We start from the raw sequence: 16,448 nt of genomic DNA, 5'->3' as shown, positions 1-16,448 counted from the left end.
TCCACAAAATCAAAACAGAAGTAACATTGCCCAGTTCATCTTACAAGGCTACATTTACTCTGATATCCAAACTTCAAAATGATTCAACAAATAAATAGAATTATAGGAACATAGATGCAACATTTCCCAGTAAAATATTTACATACGGATCTAGGAATATATCTAATCGTTCATCCACCATGTGATCATGGTGGATCATCCTAGAGATGCAAGCGCCTTTCAGTCCATAAACCTGATAAATGTTATCCACCATATAAATAGAATGAAAGACACAAACCACATGGACCTCTCATCAGTTGTACAAAAGATCTTTGACAAAAATCCAAAACCCCTTTATGATAAAAGTCCAGCGAGATTAGGGATACAAGGCACATTCCTCAACATAATAAATGTGATTTACAGCAAGCCCATATCCAGCATCAACCTAAATGTGGAGAAACCCAGAGAATTTCTACTAAAATCTGGACTAAGACAAGTTTTTTAATGTCTTCCATACTTACTTAATATAATACTTGAAGTCTTCACTAGATCAATAAGATGATGAAGGAGATAAGGGAATACAAATATGAAAGGAAGAAGTCAAAGTACATTTATTTGCAGATAATATGATTGTATACATAAATTACCTTAAAAATTCCACCAGGAAAATCCTACAGCTAATAAACACTTTCAACAAGGTAGCAGGAGGCAAAATTAATACACACAAACACACATACACACACCACAGACACAAACACACACTATATGTACAAAAGATACACACAGAGACAGACACATCTCTCTCTCTCTCTCCATATATATATATGTGCATATATATATATGATATATGATATATATCACTAGCCAAGGAGGTTTAAGATTAATATAATGAAAACTCGAAAGATACTGAAGAAAGAAACTGAAAATATCAGGAGATGGAAAGATCTCCTATGGTCATGGAAAAGTAGAATCAATATAGTAAAAATGGCCATCTTATGTAAAGAAATCTACAAATTCACTGCAATCCCCATTAAAATTCCAACACAGTTCTTTGTAGAACTTGAAGAACTTTGTAAACTTTGTATAACAACACAAAAACGTCCCAAGATAGCCAAAATACTGAACACTAAAAGAACTACTGGAGGTATCATCACTTCTGAGTTCAAGTTTTACTTCAAAGCTATAGTAATAAAAAATAGAGTGGTATTAGCATCAAAATAGATATTGATAAATGGAATTAAATTGAAGACCCAGACATAAATGTATGCATCTACAGGCAACTGATTTTTGATAAACAATCCAGAAATATACACTAGAAAAAAAGTATCTTGAACAACTGGTGTTGGTCAAATTGGATGGCCGCATGTAGAAGAATACAAATAGATCCATATTTATCACCTAGCCCAAGCTCAACTCTAAATGGATCAAGGACCTTAGCATAAATCCAGATACACTGAACCTGATAGAAGAGAAAAGTGTCTGCCTGGCAAAAGAAACTTTGTCATTTAGACAAAGCAGGCAGATATAGAATGGGAAGAGGTTTTTGTCAAGTACACATCTAATAGGAGGCTAATACCCAAAATACATAAAGAATGAAAAAAAACTTGAATATTATGAAAACAAATAACCTAATTGCAATTTAGGTACAGATCTAAATTGAGAAATCTCAAAAGATGGTACAGAAATATCTGAGATTTACTTAAAGAAAAATTTCAACATCCTTAATCACCAGGGAAATAAAAATCAAATGAATTTTAAAATTTCATTTTTCTTTGTTGGGTCTTTGTGTGGCTTAGATATCAGGGTAACTGTGGCCTCCTAGAATGAATCATGTAGTGTCCCATCTGTTTCTATTCTGTGGAATAGTTTGAGGAGTATTGATATTAGCTCTTCTTTTAAAATCTAGTAGAATTCTGCACCTAAAACCATCTGGCCCTGGGATTTTGTTTGTTTGGTTTTTTGTTTTTGTTTTTGTTTTTTTTTTATGGTTGAGAAGTTTTGAATGACTGCTTCTATTTCCTTGGAGATTATGGAATTGTTTAGATAGGTTACCTGATCTTGATTTAACTTTGGTATATGGTATCTGTCTAGAAAATCAGCCACTTCATCTAGATTTTCCAGTTTTATTGTGTATATAGGCTTTTATAGTAAGATCTGACAATTTTTTGAAGTTTCTCAGATTCTCTTGTTATGTTTCGCTTTTCATTTCTGATTTTGTGAATTTGGATGCTGTCTCTGTGCATTGTAGTTAGTTTGGTTAAGGGTGTGTCTATCTTGTTGGTTATCTAAGAAGAGCTAGCTCTTGGTTTTGTTGGTTCTTTGTACTGTTCTCTTTGTTTCTAATTGGTTGCTTTCAGCTATAACCTTCACTATTTCCTGCCATTTATTCCTCTCAGATTTGATTGCTTAATTTGATTCTGGAATTTTCAGCTGTACTGTTAAGTTGCTAGTATAGGGGTGCCCAAATCCTATGAGGGAGAGAGCTGGACTCTCAAAAGTGTGGACAATCCTGAGACCTCAGGGGAGACCACCACTTCTGTTCACATTCCTGGCCCAAGAGGAACCTGCCTAGAGCACTCTAGAAACAGGAACCTAGGAACAGTCAGGGGCAGGATATTTTGGGTCTTTGCCTATGCCCAGAGCTGAAAGCCAGTCACCAGGAGTGCTGACACACCTGAAAGCAGAAGTAAGACCACCATTTCTGCTCCGAGGGACCTGACTGGAGCCCTCAGGACACATGGACACAGGATCAGTGTGGGATAGGACTTTTCCAGTTTCTGCCTACACCCACAGCTGAGCCTGTCCCACAGCTCTCTGTATCCAGATACTGCTGGCACACAGGCTTATAGGAGGGCCAAGCCACTGTCAGAGACAGCAAACCAGCTAACAGCAGAGGCAACCAGATAGCAAGAGGAAGACTTGGGAACCTAAGCAACAGTCTTCTCAACAAAGTAAATACCAGATGTCCTAACATACTGGAAAAGCAAGATTTGGATTTAAAGTCACATCTCATGATAATGATAAAGAACTTTAAGAAGGACATAAATAACTCCCTTAAAGAAATGCAGGACAACAAAAGTAAACAAGTAGAAGCCCTTAAAGAGGAAACACACACACACACACACACACACACACTCACACACACACACAAAACCCTTAAAAAAATTACAGGAAGACACAACCAAACAGGGTGAGGAATTGAACAAAACCGTCCAGTATTTAAAAATGGAAATAGATACAATAAAGAAATCACAAAGGGAGACAAACATGGAGATACAAAACCTAGGAAAGAGATCAGGAGTCATAGACACAAGCATTATCAACAGAATACAAGAGATAAAAGAGAGAATCTCATGGGCAGAAGATACCATAGAAAACATCAACACAACCATCAAAGAAAATGTAAAATGCAAAAAGCTCCTAACCCAAAACATTCAAAAAATTCAGGACACAATGAGAAGATCAAACCTAAGGATAATAGGTATAGAGGAAATTAAAGGGCCAGAAAATACCTTCAACAAAATTATAGAAGAAAACTTCCCTAACCTAAAGAAAGAGATGCTCCTAAACATACAAGAAGCCTACAGAATTCCAAATAGATTGGACCAGAAAAGAAATTCTTCCTGTCACATAATAGTCAAAACACAAAATGCAGTAAACAAAGAATATTAAAAGAAGTAAGAGAAAAAGGTCAAGTAACATATAAAGGAAGACCTATCAGAATTATACCAGACATCTCAACAGAGACTGTGAAAGCAAGAAGATCCTGGACAGATGTCATACAGGCCCTAAGAGAACATAAATGCCAGCCCAGGATACTATATCCAGCAAAACTCTCAATTACTATAGATGGAGAAACCAAGATACTCCATGGAAAAAACAAATTTCACAATATCTTTCCACAAATACAGCCCTAAAAAGGATAATAGATGGAAAACTCCAGCACAAGGAGGGAAACTACACCCTAGAAAATACAAGAAATTAATCTTCTTGCAACAAGCACAAAAGAAGAGAGCCAAACAAACATAATTCTACCTCTAACAACAAAAATAACAGGAAACAAAAATCACTATTCCTGAATATCTCTTAACAGCAATAAACTAAATTCCCCAATAAAAAGACATAGACTAGCAGATTGGATACATAAAGAGGGCCCAGAATTTTGCTCCATACAGTAAACACACCTCAATGACAAAGACAGATACTACCCCTGAGTAAAAGTCAGGAAAACAATTTCCAATCAAATGGTTTGAAGAAACAGCTGGAGTACCCATTCTAATATCGAATAAAATCAACTTTCAACCAAGAGTTATCCAAAAAGATAAGGAAGGACATTTCATATTCATCAAAGGAAAATCCACCAAAATGAGCCTTCAGTCCTGAATATCTGTGCTCCAAATACAAGGGCACCTACATTCATGAAAGAAACCTTACTAAAGCTCAAAGCACACATTCCACCTCACACCATAATAGTGGGAGACTTCAACACCCCACTCTCAGCAATGGACAGATCATGGACACAGAAACTAAACAGAGGCACAGAGAAACTAACATAAGTTACGAACCAAATGGATTTAACAGATATCTATAGAACATTTCATCCTAAAACAAAAGAATATACCTTCTTCTCAGTACCTCATGGTACCGTCTACAAAACTGACCATATAATCAGTCACAAAACAGGCCTCAAACAGATACAAGAAGATTGTAATGCTCCCATGCATTTTTTCAGATCACTAAGGACTAAGTGCAGAACTCTATCAGACCCTCATAGAAGACTTAATGCCAAAAGTCTTGGAAAGATCGGAATTTAAGGCCCATACCTAAACATAATAAAAGTAATATGCAGCAAACCAGTAGCCAACATCAAGCTAAATGGAAAGATCTTGAAGCAATCCCACTAAAATCAGGGACTAGACTAGACTGCTCACTATCTATTCAATATAGTACTTGAAGTCTGAGTCAGAGCAATCAGACAACAGAAGGAGGTCTTGGAAAGGAAGAAATCAAAGTATCACTATGGTCTGTGGGATCCAGAGGAGGCATGGACAGGTTGGGGAGAGGCTCTATCTGGCACAAGGGGTTGGGCTTGCTGGGGAAATGAGAGAATAGAAAATGTCTACGGGCAGCCTGCCTGCTCTTGTGGCAGCTGTGGCCTGTGGTTGAACAGGCATGCCCCTAATTCTAGTTTTCTACATTGAACCATCCTAAGGACTGAATCCCACTTGCTCGTGCTTTACAATGATGTCAGTGCACTGTCAGAGTCTGTTTGATTGTATTTAATTAGGATTTTTTCATCTTTTAATATAGTCAATGGGGATGGAGCTTGTGGTGGTTCTACAGTGTCTTTGGTTGTGTTATCAGAGTAGTAGTGTTCTGAGATGGGCTTGGGAATATTCTTTAACGTTATTGAATTGTTTGAGGAATAGTGCCATTATAAACATGTTTAATAATTTCCCTGTGATCTTCTTAATTGGTGCAGCATTAGTCATAATTTCTTTTTCATTATAAATATATCCTTAAAATGCCTTCTATCTTCTTAGTCTAGTTGATTTTATCTTTTAAAAGCAACATAGTTCATTTGTTTTAATTTCTATGAGATGCTTTATTTATATGTCTTATTGTTTGTTATTTACTTTGCTAAATTTGTATTATTTAGTTTGTTTACAAATTATCACATCCTGGTGTAGGTCGAACTGAGAAGGCAGTAGAGAGAAAGAAACTGGGGAGGAGTGGCCAATCTCAGGATTTCCTGGAAACCAGCTCTTGAGAACCAGCTAGACTCCCATGAGACCCAGTTTCCAAGTGCGTGCTTCCAGTGCCATGATGCCTCTCTCTGTTGATTGCTCTTCTTTCTGCTTTGGCAAAGCAAAACAATAACAATAACAGGAATAACAGGAATAACAACAATAGCCTTCACATTTCTTTACTCTTGCTTCTTTCATGCATGTTAAGCCAATGCCAGGTGGGTGAATCTAAGAAGCCCTCTTTTTTTTTTAATTAAAATTTTTAATTTTTTTTACAGTCCATTTGTTGTCCCCTCCTGATTCATCCTCCCACAGTTCCTCATTCTTTTCCTCCCCCACCCCCCCACCCCCGTCTTCAAGAGGATGCCTCCCCTATCCAGGCCAACCCACTCCCTGGGGTCTCAAGTCTCTCAAGGGCTAGACACTTCTTTCACTGAAGCCAAACCAGGCAGTCCTCTGCTGTACATATGTTGGGAGCCTTGGACCATCTCATGTGTGCTGCCTTATTGTTGACTCTGTGTCTGAGAGATCTCAGGGGTTCAGGTCAGTGGAGACTGCTGGTCTTCCTACTAGGTCACCCTCCTCCTCAGCTTCTTCCAGCCTTTCCCTAATTCAACCACAGGGGTCCCTGACTTCATTCCAATGATTGGGAGTAAGTATCTGCTTCTGTCTTGGTCAGCTGCTTGTTGGGCCTCTCAGAGGACAGCCATGGTAGGCTCCTGTCTGTAAGCACACCCTAGTATCAGTAATAGTGTCAGCCCTTGGAGCCTCCCCTTGAGATGGATCCCAAGTTGGGCAGGTCACTGGACCTCCTTTCTCTCCGTCTCTTCTCTATTTTTTTTGTCCCTGCAGTTCTTTTAGACAAGAATAATTCTGGGTCAGAGTTTTTGACTACAGGATGGAAACTTCATCCCTCCACTTGATGCTCTTTCTTTCTACTGGAGGTGGACTCTACAAATTCCCCCTCCCCACATCTAAGGTCCTTCCCTTTGAATCCTAAGAGTCTCTCACTCACAGGTCTCTGGTACATTCTAGAGGCTCTGCCCACCTCCCACTCACTGAAGTTGCATATTTCCATTCATTCTGTTGGCCCTCAGGGCTTCTCTCCTGTTCCCCCCTCCCCATACATGATCAAGTTCCCCCCTTTCCCCTCCCATCTCCCACCCATGTCCTTCCCCTAAGAAAGCCTCTTTTTTTTTACTTTATTATTCATTTATTTATATATATACCCTCAGAAGGCAGAAGACATCCAGTACCCTGGAGCTCGCGTTTTACAAGTGGTTGTGAACCAACCAAAGTGGGTGCTGGGAATCCAACTTGGGCCCTCCACTCTTAAGTGCTAAGCCATCTGTCCAGCTCTGCATTGATCCAAGTGCATTCCTTTAACTCACAGGAGGAAGAGTCATGAAGAGAAGGCTCAGCCTGGGACAAGCACATGCTGTTCTTCCAGGAGTCTGGAGTTTGATCCCCAGAACCCACATCAGCTAGCTCACAACCACCTCTAACTCACTTCCAGACACATGAACTCATGTGCACACACCCGCACATGAATACGCATGATTTTCAAAATAAAAAAAATTTATTTTACAACCAAAACCACTTAAAAAAAAAAGACTTCTAGCCAAATGCTAGAGCCCCGAGCCATCTCTCCAGCCGCAGGCACAGCATTTCATAAATTTCATTATTCTTTATGGACAGTCAAAAATTTTGAAAGTTTCTCAAATCTTTATAATTCAACTAAATCGAGAAGAGTCCTGCATTAAAGTTAAGCACACAGCCATGATTCCTACACACTGACTAGTTTTGGGCCAACTTGACATTGTGGGTATTGCCACCCCTGGGCTGGTGGTCCTAAGTGCTATAAAGGCTGAGAAAGTCATGGAGAGCAGCACCCTCCATGGCCTCTGCATCAGCTCCTGCTTCCAGGTTCCCGTACTCACTGCCTTTGATAATGAACTGTTATAGAAAGCTTGAGTGAATTAAACCCTTTCTTTCACAAGTTGCTTTTGGTCAGTGTTTTATCACAGCAATAGTAACCCGAATTAAGATACCCTCTCTTGGGAGGTGGAGGAAGGAGCAGTTCAAAACCAGTTTGCGGTAGAAAGCCTCTTGTAACTCAAGTTCTGATCCCCTTGACTCTCCCTGTACCATAACTGTGATGCATTTGCAGCGTTGAACTTGTGGAAACACATTGTACAATGATGGTTCTCAGTCAGCCCCATCTAGACGAATTCTCAGTTTAGTCTCAAATCAAATGAACATTCTAACTTTTTATTATGCACTCTTTATTGTGTATGTGTGTGGAATGGGCAGGTGTGTGTAGTGTGTGTAGGCCTGTGTATGTGTGGTGTGTGTGTGTGTGTGTGTGTGTATGTGGTGTGTGTGTGTATGTGTGTATGTGGTGTGTGTGTGTATGTGTGTATGTGGTGTGTGTGTATGTGTGTATGTGGTGTGTGTGTGTATGTGTGTATGTGGTGTGTGTGTGTATGTGTGTATGTGGTGTGTGTGTGTATGTGTGTATGTGGTGTGTGTGTATGTGTGTATGTGGTGTGTGTGTATGTGTGTATGTGGTGTGTGTGTGTATGTGTGTATGTGGTGTGTGTGTGTATGTGTGTATGTGGTGTGTGTGTGTATGTGTGTATGTGGTGTGTGTGTATGTGGTGTGTATGTGTATGTGGTGTGTGTGTATGTGGTGTGTGTGTGTATGTGTGTGTGTATGTGGTGTGTGTGGTGTGTGTGGTGTGTATGTATGTGTATGTGTGTGTGTATGTGGTGTGTGTGTATGTGGTGTGTCTGTGTATGTGGTATGTGTGTGTGTGTGTGGTATGTGTGTGTGTATGTGTGTATGTGTGTATGTGGGGTGTGTTTGTGTATGTGGTGTGTGTGTGTATGTGGTGTGTCTGTGTATGTGGGGTGTGTGTGTGTGTGTGTGTGTGTGTGTGTGTGTGTGTGTGTGTGGTGTAGGGACCTTTACTCACTGCACAGCCTGCTGAGCTGAGTTTGATTTCCAGGACCTATATGGGAGAAGTAAAACACCAACTCATTTAAGTTGTCCTGGGACCTCCACAAGCATGTCATACCACCCTGCCAAACCACACACACACACACACACACACACACACACACACACACACACACAGTTTCCCCTGCTAGCCTGGCACTCACAGGTATCCACCTGCTTTAGTCACAGAAATTCTATAATTAAAGACACTTGCTACCACTCCCAGTTTTTAATTAGCAACTCATACACTTTGCTTCTTTCCCAGTATTAAAAATTACAGATTAATAAAAGCCTCTACAACTTTTCTTTCTAGACATCTAATTTGAAGCTTTGTGTGTGTGCACACAGGTGATGATCGTCATTATATAGTCACCCCTTTTACAACAATCCCCCTACCCCACACCTTCAGTTCAGAAGTTTGATGCTGCCTTAATCTTTTGTGCGAGCTTGCTTGTTTGTTGCTGCTTTTTTTTTTGCTCTACAGTTTTTATTTTTTAATTTTTTTCTCCATCTTTATTAAATTGGGTATTTCTTATTTACATTTCAATTGTTATTCCATTTTCCGGTTTCCAGGCAAACATCCCCCTCCCTTTCTATATGGGTATTCCCCTCCCCATCCTCCCCCCATTACTGCCCTCCCCCCAACTATCACGTTTACTGGGGGTTCAGTCTTGGCAGGACCAGGGGCTTCCCCTTCCACTGGTGCTCTTACTAGGCTATTCATTGCTACCTATGCAGTTGGAGCCCAGGGTCAGTCCATGTATAGTCTTTGGGTAGTGGCTTAGTCCCTGGAAGCTCTGGTTGGTTGGCATTGTTGTTCATATGGGGTCTTGAGCCCCTTCAAGCTCTTCCAGTCCTTTCCAAGATTCCTTCAACGGAGGTCCAGTTCTCAGTTCAGTGGTTTAATGATGGCATTCACCTATGTATTTGCTGTATTCTGGCTGTGTCTCTCAGGAGAGATCTACATCCGGTTCCTGTCAGCCTGCACTTCTTTGCTTCATCCATCTTGTCTAGTTTGGTGGCTGTATATGTTTGTTGCTGCTTTAATCACGATTCCCACTTTTTTCCCCTCTATGTTCTTAGACAATTCTGTCTGAATTTCCCAACATTCCAAGTGTATATTCTCTTTGTCTACCTGAGTTTATGGGTTTTAAGCTGGGTAAACTTGTTTATCCCTGAACTTTAGGAAGCTCCTTTTCAGTGCAGCTCATCTAATTATGTAGCAGTGATGTCTTCTCCAAGGTCTCTGAGGAAAAATGTTAACAGTTGCATTTAACAGTGCCTTATATCTCCCAAATTAAAGTTTCCATGGAGATCGCAGGTTTTGCTCATTTATCTCTGTAATTCTTTTTCATGTTACTTGCATTCTGTTTGTTCATGTAAGTTGGCTACATGGTTGGTTCACACAAGTTGGATAGTCCCTGAGGAATATAAAATAATCCCATAGTTGCTAGGTTGGTCTTTTGTTCCCTGCATGAACAGGATTGTGATTGGAAGAGTCCAGAATACAGAGATACTTAACTGCATAGGTGGAAAAAAATCATACGGGGCAATCTGAGAAGTTTGAGTTGACTGCCTTCCAGCAGACCACCTATGTCCACTTTAAAACAGTTGTGAATTCCCACTAATCACAATCTAACTTGTCTCTCCTAGAACGCTCCTTCCTGTAAAGTATTCCTAAAGAAGTCTTTTCTGTAGAGGAATAGAATATGCCTTTTTTCTTGAGTGTCAGATTACTACAGACACCATGAACATAAAATTATGTATACGGTATTCATAGTCTATTAGCCATGTAGTATTTAGAGTGCTATATGTTACAGTAGGTATTCAATAAATTGGAACTGCTTTTCAGGAATATATATATATATATTATATTTGACATTATGTATAAAATATTCATATAGTTTATAATTGTGAAAATTGAAACACGCCAAAAGTCCAAAAGAAGACATTGTGAGCACTTTCTTTATAGTACATAGCTTACATATGCAAATAGAAGTATGTCATGCCAGAGGCATAAGCTTCAGGGATCAGTAAAACATATTCTAACTTAATCAAAGATGAGCTTTTTGTAGAATGATGGTGAATTGTGCCTTTGAAACTTTGTAATTTTATTAGCATATATAGTGCTTTAAATTTTGTACTTTTCAGTCTAGAAAGAATCAAGAGTTTAAAATCCAAGAACAAAATCATTTTACTCTTATGTAAGGAGGTTGTAATGGACATTCAGTAAATAGGTCATTTTTATTTTCTTCCAGAAAACAGCTCCTGGACAACGGTGAGGTAAAAGCTCTCATTCTTGGTAGACTTATGCATTAAATCCCACTTGAAGGATAATTCATGAAGGTGCAGCCTTCCTGCTGATGTGTGTCAATGCAGCTTGAATTTGGGGCAGTGGTAATCATTTCTGCTGGGCCTTCCTCCTTCTGTCTGATCTCATGATTGACTAGTAATAAGAATTTGGAAGCCAACTCTGAGAACGCAGGAAAATTACCAGAAGTGACCTATTTACTTTTTTAGAGGAGGATGTTTTATAACTTCCTCCTTACACCCTTTGTATAAATACATGAGTTTATCCATTTATTTTACAAAGTATTATTCTGTGAATGCACAAATATGTATCCTAAAACTCCTTCCATTCCATTAAGTAATCTTTTAATACTAAATTTTGATGGTCATGTGTTTGTTACTAGTTCTTTTACATTGGTCATCAAATGCGTTACCTCCTGGGGCTATTAAAACATTCCCCAGTGTGCTTAGATCATTTCCTCAGCAAAGTCCTAGAATTAAGTACAAGTCAAAGTAATTGGCCGTTCTCTAGGATCCTGACAGTCAGGAACTAGAGAAATTGGTCATTTTAATATTCCAGTGGGTTTTTTATTTCACTTTAAAGTATAAGCTGACTATTTGCCTTTTGATAGATGAAAATACTGCATATCTGTAATATAATTAAATATCAGTAAATTAGGGTATAAATATTTATCTGTTATTTACATTTGGTTGCACTGACTATTGCCACGTTCACCATATTTTTCTGGTAAAAGTTTGTTTTATGAATATTTCGATTAGGAGAATTTTAATTTGAAATCTTTGCCCTGTGGAACTCTCAGCTTGGTTAAACTAGGATAGAGTATGGATTAGTAAAAATCCTTAGACAGTTCTACTTGAATGCTTTTCTGGCTTGTGTGCTGCTATGATTTCTCTTATCCGAAGTACACATGTATACATGAAGCTTTTGCATTTTATCCCCTCCTTGTTCAAAGCCTTTCCCTCTTTAAAGTGGTGTCTTCTCCGTGGCCTTTCACACTTTCTGGGCTGCCGGGCTCATCCCCCTCCTCCATTTCCTTGTCCATTGTTCTCGTTACTGTCTAACCGGTTGCAGTTTATCTACGTATGGTGCCTACCAGTGCCGCTTCCTAACTAAATGTGCTAAGGTGTGGGCCTTGCGAGGACCTCAGCATTCTGTCTGAAGCACTCAGAACAGTTCCTGGCACGGATTATTTAATCACTAAATCATAGCTGAATGGATGGATGCATGCATTAGCGTGCTGAATGCTATGCTGGGAAAGCAGAAGAAACATTTTACCTGTGTCTGTTAATTTATACGTGGGCGAAGTGCAGAGGTCACTGCTTTGTGTCTTGCAGTTGATTTTCCACGCCTTGCAGTTGCTGGCATTCATGGGTCTTGCCATCTTAATCATGCGGTTGAAGCTGTTTCTGACACCTCACATGTGCCTTATGGCTTCCTTGATCTGCTCCCGAAGGGTAAGCCACCATCCCTGAGTGACTGTTACTATAACAACTAAAGCAACTGGCCTTGGAGCTGCCCTGGCTTTGCTAAGTCATCCAAATTCTGAAAGCAGCCAGTGCTCTCAGCAAACTGTGCCCAGAGACTTTAAATGCCAGTTGTTGATTCGCTGTTAGCAAGAAAGTGGCTTTGGAAAATCCCGATAGACTCCAAATGATGTTTCTGGAGAGAGCAATTGGGAATTCAGCCCTGCTGCTATCATCGTGTCTACAAATAGAGACTTTTAGCCTTTAAGTCTGTACAGTTGTTTCTGGTCCGCCCAATCCCCAAACTGCAGATTTCCCATGCTGAAGAGGTCCCTGGTGGTCCTGCTTGAATAAAGAATTTCTAAAACAAATTCTTTCTATTCTGGCATTCCTCCCTATATAGTTTAATGGATACATAAACTAGCTAGAGAGCTACATAAACTAGACAGACACTCAGTAGAGCTAGCAGCCATTTTCCTGAGAGGAGCATACAGGTCAATGCTAGTGGGTTTCTTCTGGCTATTCAAGCCATCATAAAAATCAGCCAAAAGTTAAAGTTTTCAGCTTAGCATATTTCGAGTTGCAGCTCACTAATTCTAATGTCTGGCTGAGAGTCCGTACTGGAAAGACACCCAGTTCTTTCAGAAACACAGAAACCTTGCGCGTAACCAGGTCTAGTAACTGAAGAATGTTGATGGTTTGCGAGCGGCAGATGGACATACCATGCATCTGTGTACTGAGCCACAGGGTTACCCACTTTGGATTCAGTAGGAAGGTGAGAATGTAGTTGTGATCCGAGTCTTATATTTCATATAAGAAATATAAATAAATGGTCTTTTTATTTCAGCTCTTTGGCTGGCTTTTTTGCAGAATTCATTTTGAGAATGTTGTCTTCGGCATTCTGACAATGATGTCAATACAAGGTTGTGCGAACCTCCACAACCAGTGGAGCATAATGGGAGAGTTCACTAACTTGCCTCAGGAAGAGCTCATACACTGGATCCGGCACAACACCAGGCCAGGTGAGCTGCTACACATATGTACTATAACATACATGCATATGTTTGCCTATTCGTCATGTACAGCTAAGCATAGCATCTGTGCACATATGTGTGTATGTATGTGGATATGTATGTGTGTATGTACGTGGGTGTGTATGTGTGTATATGTATGTATGTGCGTGTATGTATGTGTATGTATGTATATGCATGCATGTGTGCATGTATGTATATGCATGTATGTATATGCATGTATGTATACGTATGTGTATATATGTATATGTATGTGTATATATGTATATGTATGTATATATGTGTGTATGTATGTATATGTATGTATGTGTGTGTATGCATGTATGTATATGTATGTGTGTATGTGTGTGTATGTATGTATGCATGTATGTATGTATATGCACTAGTGTTTGTGCATGTGTGCGAGAGGCAAGTGGGTATGGGGCATACGATTCTGACTTGCAGGTGTTTGCCTTTTGACTACATTATTTGACAACGATCTGGGAGAGATACACATTCAGTAGGAATTACACTTCAATCTTGAGTTGTGATCTTTTACCAGACCTAGCCATGATGCTGTCATGATGCTAGAAGTCCCAGCATGCCTCTTCCTCACTGAAGATACGATTGAGATTCTGCACTGTTCTATGCCCTTAGTATTTATTGACATGCTTTCAGAAAGTTGTATTTAGAGTGTTTATTTCAGTAGATCTAAATAAAATACCATATGTTTCTGACCAATTTTTATAAAAAAATCTCTACAAATGTATTAACATTTAGTGTATTAAAATATCAAGAATTAAGCTTTTGGCCATATAGTTGACTTTGATTTAACAATATTTATGGTTAAATTTGATTGTTGCATTCAATTTTATAAAACCATGCTTGATCCTTGCCTGGTACCATGGCCCATGCTGTGCTCTGAGATTAGCTGCTGCCAAAGGCTGTACCACTTAGCCTATATGGCGAGCTAGCTTCCCCAAGCCGCCCCAGTCACACTCAGTTCCAACAACCACCAGCTTGTGTTTTTCCCAAGAACTCCACCCATTCCTCTATGGCCCATACCTCTGTGCCTATTCCTCTGGCTCCCTGCTTTCTTCTCATGCCCACCTTAACTGTGGATGGAAAACACCAGACAGCCTTAATATTTAAAACTAGCCAGATAGCTCAATGGTCGGGAGAAGAATCTATTGCTCTAAACTCATTAGCTATCCTATATCAGAATTCTGCTGGCGGCAGTCTGCCATTGGCTCTAGTTGTCCCCAGGCATTACATAGTTTATGCTCCTCTCCCCAAATCCTGGCTGAAAAGTGTCCTCTCTCTCCCTCCTTCCCTCCCTTCTTGCCTCCCTCCCTCCCTTAATCCCTCCTTCCCTCTCCCTCCCTTTCCTCCTCCAGGGACCTGGAAATTCAATCTTTTTCTTTTCACCCAGAGATTGGCATCAGCCATCTTTATTGACACAATCAAGAACCAATTAGGGAAATGACACCTTCACCTACATTTATTCCTCCAAAAATGTATACCACAAGTAATGAATGATTCGAAGAGCTAGAAAAACAATAAACATGTTGTGAGTCTCCATGTGTTTTCTGGGAATTAAACCTGGGTCTTCTGCAAGAGACCACCGTGTTATCTGGCCAGTTCCTAAATTATAAATATTGAAATATATTTTCTTCTAACAAAATCCACATGACTATAACTCACCACTACAGTAACAAAAAAATCATTTGAAAAAATGTATACCACGGCATTGGGTTTTGACATTGTTCACAGTAAGACAGGATCTTTTTCCTCTTTCTAGTTTTCTTCCTGTAGTACTGGTGAAGCAGTTAAGGTGAATTTGGAAATGTTTCAACTGCATAGTTTTGGCAGGCCCCTTAGCTTTGATACCTCTGAGCCTATTTCTACACAATAAGAAAGACAGAAAATTCACTAGTTACCCTACAAGCCAAGTCACTGGATCCCTGTACAAACATGTACGTGGAGTTGGTGAGGTAGCTCCATGGGCAAATGCACCTGCTACCGAACCTGAGGCTTGATTGAGATTCCCAGACCTCATCTGGTAGGGGAGAGTCAATTCCCAACAATTCTTTACTCTACATGTGGTCCATGGTATACATGTGTACAAATACACACACATACACACACACACATACACACACCTGTGCATGCACACAAACACCAAATAAATCATTAAGTGTAAAATGAAATCTAAAAGTATGTGTATAGCTCCTAGCACAGGAAAGCACAGGTTAAATATTCAGAAGACAAACGATAAGTATTGAATAGGTAAGATACCTAAATCGGGCCCATTAATGTAGGATCTTGGATTTTTTCTTAATTTAAATTCAAATTTTAGGGGTACATTGAACTTTTTTATTTTTTGGAAATGTTTTGTTAAAGAATGTTATCTTGTTTCCCAGACGCTGTCTTTGCAGGCGCCATGCCGACAATGGCAAGCATCAAGCTGTCTACACTGCATCCGATTGTGAACCACCCACACTATGAGGATGCAGACTTGAGGTGAGCAGTCCCCTGCATCCATTGGGTAGAATTTTCAGTACTTACTAGTGGCCCTAAGAAAAATGAAAATGTTTGTTTACACACACACACACACACACACACACACACACACACAAGCACACACACACACAAGTACATACCTGAGCCACACATATATACCCACAAAAAATGGTTCATGTGTATGGGGGATTAGATGTGTCTGAGAGAGAAAGGAGAGAGAAGAGAGAGAGGGAGGGACGGGACGGGAGGAGGGGGAGAAAGAAAGGGGGAGGTGTGGGTGGGAGGGGAAGGGGTAAGGAGAACACATACAGAGGTGCTGAGACAGAGACGCATACCCTACCAACCCCAACTACCACACATACAGAAAGGGGCGGAAGGGAGGGAGGAAAGGAAGGAGGGAGGGAAGGAGGGGAG

At 39.9% G+C, this 16,448-nt stretch overlaps 1 protein-coding gene across 3 annotated transcripts in view; it reads left to right on the top strand.

The window, feature by feature from the left end:
- Positions 1 to 16,448, top strand: part of Dpy19l2 (dpy-19 like 2) — a 113,612-nt gene that overhangs the window by 89,046 nt on the left and 8,118 nt on the right. For 2 of the 3 annotated variants that reach the window (NM_001429433.1, NM_001429432.1), the window contains 4 exons: positions 10,986 to 11,010; positions 12,373 to 12,492; positions 13,349 to 13,523; positions 15,935 to 16,034. In NM_001429433.1, coding sequence (NP_001416362.1) covers positions 10,986 to 11,010; positions 12,373 to 12,492; positions 13,349 to 13,523; positions 15,935 to 16,034 — 420 coding nt within the window. Of the gene's footprint in view, positions 1 to 10,985; positions 11,011 to 12,348; positions 12,493 to 13,348; positions 13,524 to 15,934; positions 16,035 to 16,448 lie in introns of all 3 variants that reach the window. The other variant, XR_015626403.1, reaches the window with a different exon arrangement.

The sequence above is a fragment of the Rattus norvegicus genome, chromosome 8, assembly GCF_021556685.1.
Source record: "Rattus norvegicus strain SHRSP/BbbUtx chromosome 8, alternate assembly SHRSP_T2T, whole genome shotgun sequence".
NCBI classification, from domain to species: Eukaryota; Metazoa; Chordata; class Mammalia; order Rodentia; family Muridae; genus Rattus; species Rattus norvegicus.
Note: the sequence above shows the minus strand (reverse complement) of the source record. Positions and strands in the feature narration are given on the sequence as shown.